The sequence below is a fragment of the Dendrobates tinctorius genome, unplaced genomic scaffold, assembly GCF_039654945.1.
Source record: "Dendrobates tinctorius isolate UK_male_01 unplaced genomic scaffold, ASM3965494v1 ptg000250l, whole genome shotgun sequence".
NCBI classification, from domain to species: Eukaryota; Metazoa; Chordata; class Amphibia; order Anura; family Dendrobatidae; genus Dendrobates; species Dendrobates tinctorius.
The window spans coordinates 26,245,801-26,259,070 of record NW_027361917.1 but is presented as its reverse complement, the minus strand read 5'-3'; the positions used below and the strand labels follow the sequence as shown (position 1 = coordinate 26,259,070).

General features: G+C 43.6%; 1 protein-coding gene across 1 annotated transcript in view; it reads right to left on the bottom strand.

Annotated features, from left to right (window-relative positions):
* Window positions 1-13,270, bottom strand: part of HNRNPLL (heterogeneous nuclear ribonucleoprotein L like) — a 116,949-nt gene extending 103,679 nt beyond the window's left edge. Inside the window, exon 1 of the mRNA XM_073557583.1 lies at window positions 12,977-13,270. Coding sequence (XP_073413684.1) covers window positions 12,977-13,141 — 165 coding nt within the window. The 5' untranslated portion in view covers window positions 13,142-13,270. The remainder of the gene's footprint in view (window positions 1-12,976) is intronic.

Sequence of the window (13,270 nt, the reverse complement as noted above, 5' to 3'; positions counted from 1 at the left end):
CCCGGCAGGCCGGCACAGCCCCCCGGCAGGCCGGTACAGACCCCCGGACAGTCGGTACTGACCACCGGCAGGCCGGCACAGCCCCCCGGCAGGCCGGTACAGACCCCCGGACAATCGGTACAGACCCTCGGACAGTCGGCACAGACCCCCGGTATATATGTAGTATGCATGTTGCATGCATGTAGTATATATGATGATTTGGAACTCTGATCTCATCCACATATCCCAATATATATATCACAGGATCGCTTGCGATTGTACAGCTATACGATTTCCCAATTGCTTCTCCCACCTCCAACCAATATGCATTCAATCTCGTACATTGCCATAACATGTGCAGAATCCCTGCCCCCTCGGACTGGCACCTAGGACACTCAGAAGTCTGTCTCAGCCCTGCCTTATAAAGCCTCAAGTAGTTTTACCGAGGAAGGGGGCTGCTTCTGTGACTCCATCAGCAATGCAACAGCTAGATGCCAATGGATGTACCATGACAAATTAGGTAAGGCAATACTGTCAAGATACTTTTCTATTGGGTTCATGGTGCAAGTAGTGCAGAATTAGAAACATCTACTGTCTACATAATAGTCCTCTAAGTTCTCAATATCAACCGTCATACGTTCATTACTATCTTATAATAGGGACATATATGAGAAGATGCCGGCTGTATAACACAGTTGAAACAGTTCCTGAGCCTGCACCATACACACATACCTACTCCATGATTTAATAGTACGCCATGGAGCAGAAGGGAGATTTCAAGAGATTTTCATTATATTGTATGGAGGAAAAAAGAAGCTACTACTTTCTAAAATCAGTTTGAAATCTCGGAATCTAGAAATTAAGAAAAACACACTAGTAAACATATTGACTGGCGCAGATTTGAGAACATTTACAAGCTGCTCTATTCAAGTCTACTGACAATCACATCGCATCAAAGCGTCACAACAGTTGATCAAGTATTTTTCTGGGCAGGCAGTTTTCGCCAAGAATTTCCCATCATGTCCATTCCCAGGTCCTACACTAAAGTCTGCTATTTAATGTGCTACCTTCACAAGGTTAGGACCATTCTCCCCTTCTCTTCTCCTATAGAATATTTGTTTTTTTGTTTATTCAGGTTTTAAATTTGACATCCTTTATCCATGGCATGGATAGTTTATTTAGCCGAATAACATATATTTTACTCATTTGGGAGTCTTGGAGGATGGCCTCTCCACAAATGTGGGGGGACTCTGCCCCATGCCAGCTACTATTCTTCTGTTTAGCCCGATTGTTACATTTTAGCCTTGTGAATTACCTCCACCGGGATAATGTTACTGACTTTTCTCATTTCATCTAGGCAGTAGTATAGTCACAGGCTATTTTTGTCATTGATAATCATTTCTTTTTTTTGTATGGTGAACAATGCAATAAAACTATTTAAATACAAAAAACAACAATACATAGACAGAATATTAAAAAAGGCTTGCAAAATTCTGTGAATAACCATGGAAATAACATTGGACATCCTTAGAACTAGGCATTGTACTTAAAAAGGGAATATCACCAGGTTTTTGCCACCTAATCTGAAAGCAGAATGATGTACGGGCAGTGACCCTGACTCCAGCTATGTGTCACTTACTGGTCTGCTTTCTGTAGTTTTGGTGGATTTAGCTGTCAAAGGCCTTAATGCCCAAACATACAGTTTGGGGGGGGGGGGGGGGGGGGGGTTGATCCTACTTACAGTTTCTCTTCAATTTATAATTTCTGTTCACCAGTCTCAAACAGACTAAACTCTGATTTTATGTCAAAAAGATGAAATCCCAGAACATTTTCATTTTATTCCACTTGATCTGGAAATGAACGCTGGTGAAAAAAGTACTAAGTATGGTAACCAGAGCTGACATAACGGACTTATAAAGGAAAGTACTGTGTTCACTAGCCTTGGGCAAAATAGCTCCCTAGATGCCCATGGATGTTAAATGCTCCGTCTTTCATCATCTCTGCATTTAGTCAACCAGCTGATAATCTCGTGCTAGAATTGAGTCTTCATCTTAAAGAAGTCGTCTACTACTACGACAACCCCTTCTCACACTCCACGCTTGGCCCCAGTAAAATAAAACAAAAAAGCTTACGCACGCCTCCCGTACCGGCACCGTTCCATCGGTGTTTGCATTCGCTCTCCCCGGGGCTCTCATGCGTTTATTTTATCAGGGCCAAACAATCAGATCAAGAAAAGGTTGTTCAAGCAGTAGACAGCCCCTTTAAGACCACAAGGAAGAGTTCATGTTTTCACTGTATAATGCATCACCTGGCTGTGTCGTTTTTAGGATTAATCATAGGACCATAAGTTATATTATAGAGCAGTAGTGATTCAGCTTCTGATTACACCAATATGACCAACCAGTTCAAAAGATTACGTATATGTACTCTTTTTAATACAATTTTTGGTGAGGATTCTGCACCTAAGACCTCATTCAGATGCCTGTTTTCATGTATTTGTTCTAACACAAACTCATTGTTCACATTGTAGTATTTTTGATCTGAGTCACCGATCAACATCACCAGCAGATTTTTTTATATTTAATTGAGAGAAGTATAATGTAGGAGCAGAGACCCTGATTGCAGGGATGTGTCACTTGCTCAGCAGCTCGCCATTTCAATACAATCAGCGTTTTATCAGCAGGAGATTATCACTACAGGACTAGGTGTCACGCGCTAGGTAATCCAGCTAACCTATGTATCCCCACCCCCACCACTGATTGGCAGCTTCCTGTGTGAAAGCCGTCAATCAGGGGTGTGGGCTGGGTTATACACTGCTCAGCATTCCAAGAACTGCAGCAGAGAAAACAGTGATTGAATCAAAACTTCACCAAGCAGACCAGTAAGTGACACATAGCTGGATTCAGGCTTTCTGCCCCTACATCATGCTGCTCTAAGATTCCTTTGCAAAAAAATAGATTCCAGATTCCCTTTAAAAAGGTGTAAAAAGTTTTGGTGTGATTTTCTAACATGACAAAAATCTGGCATTTTAAAAGGGCTTTTAATATTCACTGTATCTACTTGTTAAAGTATACAGTGCTCACTTTATTATACTGATTTATATAGGATCGACCAATATAACTGCCATAACGCTATGGAAGTTTAAGTTGAATGTGGTTTTGCTTAACAGAGACCCAGGAAATGATGAAAAGATATCACCTACTATAGGCAAGCATGCCACCTACCTTCCTGTCTTCCGGGAAACTTACGTGGAGGTTCTAGACTTGAATACAAGGCTCGGTTTACTTTCTTAAAGGGAATCTGTCACCCTTTTGAGATATTATATAATGATATCATTCAATTGTGTGTCACATAAGGATTCTCTTAGTACTTTCATGCATAAATACCTTTTTTATATCGGTTCAGATGTATGTAAACTGCCACGGTCCGGTCCGCTGGGCGGGACTTATTCAACTGCTCCCCCCTCCCTGTCTTGCTCTACACTAGAAGAAATGCATAGAGCAAGACAGGGAGGGGTGGAGCAGATGAATAAGCCCCGCCCAGCGGACCAGACAGCGGCAGTTTACATACATCTGAACCGATATAAAAAAGGTATTTATGCATGAAAGGTGCAGGGTCAGGGGGAAGCAAAAGTACTAAGAGAATCCTTATGTGACACACAATTGAATGATATCATTATGATATCTCAAAAAAGGGGTGACAGATTCCCTTCAATTGTGACACTGACGAGACACAGGATAGATGATAAATGTGCAATCAGCGAGAGTCCAATAACTGATACCAAAAAACAGAGGGCCCAGGACTTGCAGTAATTCACCTCTCCATCCCCTTTATGTGAGAGGCAGAGCGCATGCGCAACCACTACTCGTACAGGCAGAAAATGAAGGGGTAGAGCAATGGAATCAAGAAACGTAGGTGTGAACAGTCGACTCAAGCATATCAAATCTCATGTGGCTTAATAACTTTCACACAATATTAGGCTAGTTTAACACTAGCGTTTTGAGGCACAGTGCACGCTCACCGTGAAGCTCCGCCCCCTGCTGCGCCTCCTCCGGTCAGCTCCGCCTATGGGCGCATGACGCTGCATGCAACTACGTACCCTATCTTTAGCATTGGGTACACAGGGCGTGCGCAGGTATGCTTTTTCCGGCGCATGCGTCCTTTTGACAGTGCGCCGACCACACCAAAATCAAACACGATGTGTTTGGCGCAGGTCGGCGCACCGTCAAAAGGATGCATGCGCTGGCTAAAGCATACCTGGGCACGGCCTGCATACCCAATGCTAAAGATAGGGTACGCAGGTCGCATGCAGCATCATGCGCCCATAGGCGGAGATGACCGGAGGAGGCGTGGCAGGGGGCGGAGATTCACGGCGAGTGTGCGCTGCGCCTCAAAACGCTAGTGTTAAAACTAGCCTTACACATACATCTACTTACTTTAAAGGCAAAGGCATATTATTACATACAAACTTCGATTGTCATTTGTATATAGTCCGGCAAAGGTAATGCTATGTATTTTACAGCAGGGTAAATATACCCTTCTTAGCATTTAAGGATTACGGTCCTTTAGCCAAGGAGATGTACATAATTTGCAGTAACTCAGATTTGCAATAAACAGGCGTATGCACACTCTTCACATGGAAACATTAATATTTCTTAGAACAATGCTGCCGTGTATAGAGCATTGAGATCACGCTAACCTGATTTCACACTATATCCTGTACTGTGACAGTCCCAATTTATTTAAGACTTGGTCTGGACCCCACTATATTGCTGTAAATAGAACTGCAAAAAAAAAAAAAAAAAAAGACTCAGTGGCATATCAAGCCCATACAGTCAAATATAATATCTCTCTAAAGGTCCTTTCTTAAGGATCAGATCGCACACATGATCATTCATGCAAATTCTTGTTCTTCCCCCACTCATGCAGTAAGTGGTAGCCACATGCCTGTTTACACAAGGGGAAGTGCTGATGTCAATGGTTTTTAGGTCAGTAACTCAGTAAGAAAGATGCGATTGCTGGACAAAGTGTACACAGGGCAGCAGCTGTGAAGCATGTTGTGATCTATTATCGTCCATATAAAAAGCCCTGAATATAAGGAGAGATTTCTCCATCAGGACAGTCACTTTTATTAATCCCCAGAAAAACAAGCTCCCCATTTTCCATAGTGGAGGCGCACATACTCAGTCTCTACTCCAGTCACAGCCAACGGGACTGCCAGAAATAGTTCAGTAGTCCTGTAGACAATGAATACAGCAGAGGTGGAGCATGCACAGCTCCTCTCCCTTCAAGGGTAGAACAGTAATCTATACGAAGAATACCACTTCACATCTACTCTCATCAGAGCTGTGCTGACCCGCACAACTCCACCAGATTCCATCTACTCTTCCCTGTTTCTTATCACTAGGACTTCAGCAAAGAGCGCTCCGATTTTGTCTTCTAGTTCCCCATTCAAGATGGAGCTACAGAGCTATGGATAGGTGATAACTTATTTTTGGGAGAAATAAAACTTTGAAGGAATTTAAAGGGAACCTGACACCAGGTTTGAGTGATAGGCGATACGGTCACCACCTCTCAGCCCTTACATGCAGCATGCTATAATTTTGCATATCCGCCCCTGATCTGGCCTGCCAAAAAAAAAAAAAAAAACACACCTTTTATCATACTCACCTGGGGGGTGGTCGGGTCCGAGGGGTGTCGCTGGTCTTGGTCTGGAGCCTCCCTTCTGCTTACGATGCCATCCTCCTGCTTCCTTCATATGGATGATGGGTCCCTACGTCATCGTGCTCCTGCGCAGGCATGCTTCTCTGCCCTGACTAGGGCAAAGTAAAGTACAGCAGTGAGCAGGCGCCGGCAAAGGCCAAAGAGCCCTGGCGCATGCGCAATGCACAACTTTACACTCTGCCCTAGTCAAGGCAGAGATGTATGCCTGCGCAGGAGCGTGATGTTGGGGAGACTGTGTGCATGATGTAGAGACATGTCATCCACAAGAAGCAAAAATGCATCGCAAAAAGAAGGGAGGCACCAAAAAGAGCAACACCCCTTGGACCGCCCCACAGGGGAGTATAAGAAAAACCCTTTTTCTTGTCTTACAGGTTGGGTTGGGGGCCAATGTACAGATTATAGAATGCTGTATATCAGGCATGAAAGGTGGTGGTGTTACCTTTTATCGGTGAAACCTGGTGACAGGTTCCCTTTAAACACGACCCTAACCTGGAGCTCTGCGAAAGAAAGTCTTGTATTATCACTTTAAATAAACAGTAACGTGCCCCAATTAGGTAATTTTATTTTTCATTATATTTCTTTTTTTCTGCCCTCTTGTGATATGGCCTCCCATCGTATGTAAATCTAGTCAACACGGTATGATCCAAATTCCTACCATAGAGAATAGCGGAGATCCATGCCCACTTAGCTAACAATACATAAAAATACAGAAAAGAGAAAGGCCATATTCTCAGGAAAGGAGGGGCAACAAAACAGAAAGGAAGACGCAGATAGAGGAGACCTGCGGCATTTACACCAGGTAAAACAATGACATAATTATGACAAGTGACAGGTCCTCTTTTACTATCTTGTCCGATGTGAGATATGGAGGTCACACAGGCATGAATACGCAGGTACAGTAAGTACACGGAGACGTAACAACGCCATAATCACTACCAGCTACAGCTCTCACTAGTCCACAGTCACCTGCTGCATCCTGCAGAGCGCTAGCACAGACTGGCAAAGCACAGTGACGTCTGTAGCCTGGTACATCCGCTATAGAGAGGCGAGTACATGGAACGTGGAGCGCCCTCAGAGTGACAGACCAAATAATTGTGCTGATTCATGACCTTGAAGAATGTGCATCACTTGCTCTGCTTGCTTTCCTTGGAACATGTGATAGGTATCAGTGAAAACTATGAATGGAAAGGGAGTGGTGGAGACCCGGAACCAACGTCAAATTTAAAACGCAATTTTATTACATACCACATTATGACAGTACAGCATTCTGTACAATAGTGCACCACAATATATAACAGTGACGCCAGCGCTGATTGGGCACATGGCTAATGTGTCGTAACAACCGCACGTGAGCCCCGCGAACGTGAGGGATGACATCGCTGCAACGGCAATGGCACGGGAGTATAAGTAATTTTATTTTTCACGGGGGCAAACATTCAGATCAAGAAGGGGTTGTTCTAGTGGTGGACAACCCCTTTATTATAAGGGACTGTTCCGAGTAGGGTCACCTTGATGTGGTGGGATGGCCTTTATGTTCTTTTGATCAAAACAATGTTACCTAAGTACCCTATGGTATTTTCATGCACTACTGCTATTTGTTTACTTACCGCTGAGTATTTGCTCATGTTGTTTTTGTCTCAGGTTTTGTTTGTTTAGAGGCGAGTGTGAACATGCGTCACACTGCATGCACAACTTCTATTCCAGTTAATTTCTTTCAGTTTCCCTTTAATATAAGTAAGGGAGTGTCCCAAGACCTCGGATTTCCAGCTATTCCCTTTCATATGTCACTTCTGAGCAATGACAGGTGGCTGTCACTAGAAAATTAGAACTGGAGGCCACATCTACTCTCACTTGATGCAATGCGCTTTCAAGCTTTATTAATCGCCAACCTCAAGGCCACTTCATGGCAATGAAAGGAAACGTGCAAGTATAAGAGGCGCAGCAATATTCTATACCACATTCCCTTTGATACATACAAAACAAATTATTTTCAGTCTCAATTGCTCAAACTATAGAAACTTCACGGTGAGATCCAGTTTGTATCTTTAACACAATATAAATGACAACGCTGAGAGCAAGTAATGCGGATTTTTTAAGAAAATTGTTACACAGCTGGAAAATCTCTTTAAATTAGTCACTGAAAAGGAAAAACGAGTGTGTAAAAAAATTGGCCGATTTTCATCCAGGAAAAAATAGTAGATTTTTCATCTGTATGACATTCATTTTTATAGCTCAGCAATGAATAAATTTTAGTAGCCCAAATACAGTTCCCCAAGTTTAATAATAGCAATATATCTTCAAAAATCTGATGCCAATCACTTGATCCGTGTGGGATCCGATTTTTTTTTTTTATGCACTCATAGACTTGAATAGGAAAGTCTCATCCAAAACACAGAATAAACTTTTATGTTCGAAAAAAAAAAAACAAGAAACAGTCTGCTGAACAGCTCAAATGAAAACATGGGGCTGTCAGTCTTTTCCACGAACAGAGGTTGGACCGGAAATACAGTTGTGTGAATGTAGTCAAAATTGTGAGATCAGCACAATATATTATCTAGTTTACATGGCTTATAGTCATCTGCTCCTTCTTACTGCATTATTGGAGAACATTGTGGACCCCCTCCACTCTACCTTGTCCCATTGGATTCAATTTGAGGTCTCTTTTTTTTTATTCCCTTCACTTTTTCTATTAGTAGTCTCTTTTACGCTATCCAGCTGAAGACTGAGCGATTAAATGGAATCTGTCACCTCATTTTTCCGATATCAGACGTGGCCACCGCCATCAGGGGCTTATCTACAGCAGGAGCCGCGGCAGAAGTAATGACGACGTCATCGCTAGAAGATGGGAGGTCGACACCCATCGGACCGGACCCCCGGGTGAGTATAATCTAACTCGTTTTTCTTCTCTTTCAGGTTACATTGGGGGGGCTTATCTACAGCATTACAGAATGCTGTAGATAAGCCCCTGATGGCGGTGGCAGCAGCTTATAGGGCTAAAATAGGTGACAGAGTCCCTTTAATTTGCTGACACTTCAACATTCTTTGTTTTTTGTAATACATGCGATTTTACTGCATCAAAGTAAGAGAAAAACTGAAGACACGCCGATCAAACACTGATCAGAATAATAGATCTGTTTTTGTGGTATGTGGAAAATACTGACACTGCATTATTATTTTAACTTACACACACTATATATTACAAATAGAATTTCCTTTTACCATTTATATTGTAACCTATTCCTTTAGGGGATATTTCTTTCTAGATATTACTTCATATTCCCCCCACTGGGGCTCATTCTCTGTATATCGTGGTTACTATCTGGGGGTCATCATTGTCAGCACTTTGAATTTTTCACCTCTTGCATGTCTAGTTGTCTTCACATGTAATGTGTCTTTGTTATAGGCATTTTGTAGTGTTCCAAAAAGATATTGTGATAATTTTTGGTCATATCTGGGTGTGCCGTCTATTTGCCCGTTTGCTGTTTCCTATATCTGAGTGTTATTTGCACAGGTGAATGTACACCCCGTTACGCAAGCTAGTGGACTCCCTACTTTCCTCTTTAAGGCAGTATCTATCTAATACTTATCACCTAGTCTAAGGAGGAGTAATCAATATTCCTTGGGGCAATATAACTGTAATCTCTACTTATACCTCTCCAAGCCCTATGGTCACTGATGACTTGTTAGTTTCCTGCAATAACTTAATGACTGCAATTTCCATTACGGCCACGATCAGTATTTGGTCAGTATTTTACATAAGTATCTGTAAGCCAAAACCAGGAGAGGGTGATAAAAACAGAAGTGGTGACTGTTTCTATTATACTTTTCCTCTGATTGTTCCACTCCAAGTTTTGGCTTACAATCACTGATGTAATACTGACCGTGTGCACATGGCCAAACAATTAGACAGTAAAAATAGCCATTCAAAGGTGATCTGTAATTCCCTTGTTTTCTTTGGGTGTAACACGTCATATTTTTCCTGCTGAAGCTGTATTAATATGGTATATGCCTTTATGTTTAATATTTTAAAATTAGAAAATGTAACTGGTTTTTTTTTTTAATCCTTTATCCTAAAATGTTCATCCGTATTATCACAACTGACTGTTTGTTTGTTTTTCCTAGCACCTTTTTGGATACGTTATAGATATTATATTGTGGATTCATTTTTGATTCTTAGGGTCTCAGCCATCAAACAACAATTGCTCCACAATATCCAGACGTTTCTTGTATCGTGATCCCTTACTACTGAATTACAATGTTCACAGAGATGTGAAATACAAAAGTATCGACAGATTTCCGAAAACCATACAATATTGGTATGCACAATACAGAGACCCACCGATAAAACCACGTCTGGGCAGTTTTTGGAAGATATCAATGAGAGTGACCGTTTTTGAAATCCGATGTGATACTGTTCCTGGCAAACACTGATTGGAAGCAGGATTGCTTTCATTGTGCCTGGAACCCGGGGCTGATAAACACACAGACCAAGACCCTGACCACAGCATTATCCAACACAGAATGCCTTGTAAAGCCATGAGATCATGGACACGTAGTGTTTCCCCACAACTGCATCTTCAAAAACTCATGTATATGGTGTTGTCGAGTTTTTACTTTTTTTTCCCTCCCTAGGTGGTCATGTCCGATCGGAGAATCCTTCCAATCCAAGCTACCGTAGTAATCTTGACAATCACCTTTCAACTACCTCTAGCTTTTCTATATCCTTTTTTCTTACATATGCGTATCCAATATTTAAAAGAATGTATATAGATCTTGGAATAATAATAAAATCTACAATTAGATGTGTTAATAAAATGTTCCTGTGCGGAGATAATCTTATAAATGTGCCCCGGCTAAGTGCTGTGTAATGTCTGTGTCCGACCGTACAGGGAAATGGTCTGATCATATCACAGCTCCTGGGAAGGGGAGGAAGCAAAAGAGATGACACAGCAGGGGATCACAGCTGCTCCTTTCTGTGAGGTAACATTTCCCTGCCTGTCTTTATCACAGGAGCGAGTGTTTCTGGTCCTCTGAACTCATCATAAATTAAGTAAGCGACATAGGAGCTCTGATGGCCACTGGGCTTGTATGTCACTGACTTGATTTATGGATTTAGGGAAAGCATAAAAATAATTTTAAAAAAATGAAAAAAAAAAAAAAGAAAAAAACAAGCAAGCTGCAATTAGAAAAGAAAATAGCAAGAGGTAGATTAACTAAAGTGCCACATTTATTATGGGGTACTGGCACGCCTTGTGGCTGAGTATTTGTAAGATACACCAAATTAATTAATGGCAAGTGTTTATTTTTTGGTGCTAAAATGGTCTAAAAGTATGCCACCCAAGCGATGGGATAAAGTTAGATAAGTGCATCTAAAATGCACCATTATGGTACACTTGGGGAATTTTATGACTGTCTATTCTAGGTTTACGCTGTCAAAAATATAGAGCGGATTAGTAAATCTGACACCCCCCCACCACCACAACCACCTCTCCCTCCAAAAAAATAAGTGTGTCAAAAAGGTGAAAAAAGCCACATAAAATGCAGTTTTTGTAATGCGGGTCATATTGCCTTACTGAATGGAAGCTAACATCTGGAACAACAAAAGAAGCGTTGTGTGAAACCACATTACTGTGTGAAAATATACAATGAAAGGGCAAAAATGAGCTTTCAGATGATTGCCCCCAAAACCCAGAAACAGTATCAAAAGGATGGAAGAAAGCCACACAAAATGCCATGTTTGGAAGACGCTTCATATCTCCTTACTCACGTGAATCTAACACCTGGAGTCAGAAGATACGCTGTGCGACACCACATTACTAAATAAAAATATACATTAATGAGCTTTTATGTAACTGCAGCTGCTGCAGATGGATCTGTCCGTCACACAATCACTAGTAAGAGAAAGGATGATAGAAACGACTGGACGCACCACAGCCGTCAGGGAAGATGCTGGGGCCACTGCGCAGCGAGAATGACACATGACTTGCTGATGTCTTGTATGATCCACATGTGTCTGTACACGCCGTCCCGCCTGCAGCCACACAACTGATCATGATCAGCTTCTATACATAAGTGTTGCAACGTACAGTGCATGAATTATTAATACTTCAGCATATCACGGACAGCAGATCGCTTATGCTTTTACAATTGTGATGCTGATACATTGTAACTAGTGAGGACAGTGCCCGGCATGTGCCAGCTGTGAATACAGAGGAGGATAGCACCCACTATGTGGCAGTTGGGGATAGAGAAGAGGGTAGTAGCCAATATGTGCCAGCTATGGCTACAGAGGCTAGTGCCCAGCTATGGGTAGAGAGGAGGCTAGTCGCCAGCATGTGTCGGCTGTGTATACATAGAAGGAAGGTAGAAAGCATGTGCGTACAGAGAAGGGTAGTGCCCAATGTGTGCCAGCTGTGGATAAAAGGAGGGTACTACCCAGTATGTGCAAGTTATAGGCACAGAATAGTGCCCAGCATGTGCCAGCTATGGGTACAGAGGAGGGTAGTGCCCTGCATGTAACAGCTATGGGTACAGAGGAGGGTAGTGCCAAGAATGTGCCAGCTATGGGTACAGAGGAGGGTAGTGCCCGGCATGTGCCAACTATGTGTACAGAGGAGGGTAGTGAACGGCTATGGGTATAGAGGAGGATAGTGCCCGGCTACAGGTACAGTAGTGCCCGGCTACAGGTACAGAGGAGGATAGTGCCCGGCTGTGGGTACAGTAGTGCCCGGCTACAGGTACAGAAGAGGATAGTGCCCGGCAGTGGGTACGGAGTAGTGCCCGGCTGTGGGTACAGAGGAGGATAGTGCCCGGCTGTGGGTACAGAGGAGGATAGTGCCCGGCTGTGGGTACAGAGGAGGATAGTGCCCGGCTGTGGGTACAGAGGAGGATAGTGCCCGGCTGTGGGTACGGAGGAGGATAGTGCCCGGCTGTGGGTACGGAGGAGGATAGTGCCCGGCTGTGGGTACGGAGGAGGATAGTGCCCGGCTGTGGGTACAGAGGAGGATAGTGCCCGGCTGTGGGTACAGAGGAGGATAGTGCCCGGCTGTGGGTACAGAGGAGGATAGTGCCCGGCTGTGGGTACGGAGGAGGATAGTGCCCGGCTGTGGGTACGGAGGAGGATAGTGCCCGGCTGTGGGTACAGAGTAGTGCCATGCGTATGCCAGCTGTGGGTCCATAGGAGGATAGTGCCCGGCACCTCCATTACACATACATAGAGCAGGATCACATACACGTCGGTGTCATGCACAGCCCGGGGCTGTGGATACATTACCCCATGGCCGGCGGAGGCCCGGGCACCGGTCTCCTTGGCAGCACATGCCTCTTCTTGCTCCTCCGAGGTATAGTCCAGCTCCCCGTCCTCCTGGTTGCTCTTCTGTCTCTTGGGCTGACTCTCGTACTCGCCCTCTTCGTACTGCTCGGAGGATGAAGACGACATGACTGCGACTCCTTTGTCCCGCACTGACTGACGCTACACTGAGCCCATCCAACCGGGAGCGGGGCGGAGACTGCAAGGAGGACGGCCTTCATGGACTGGGCGTGGTCTGACAGCTGCCGGCTGGACTAA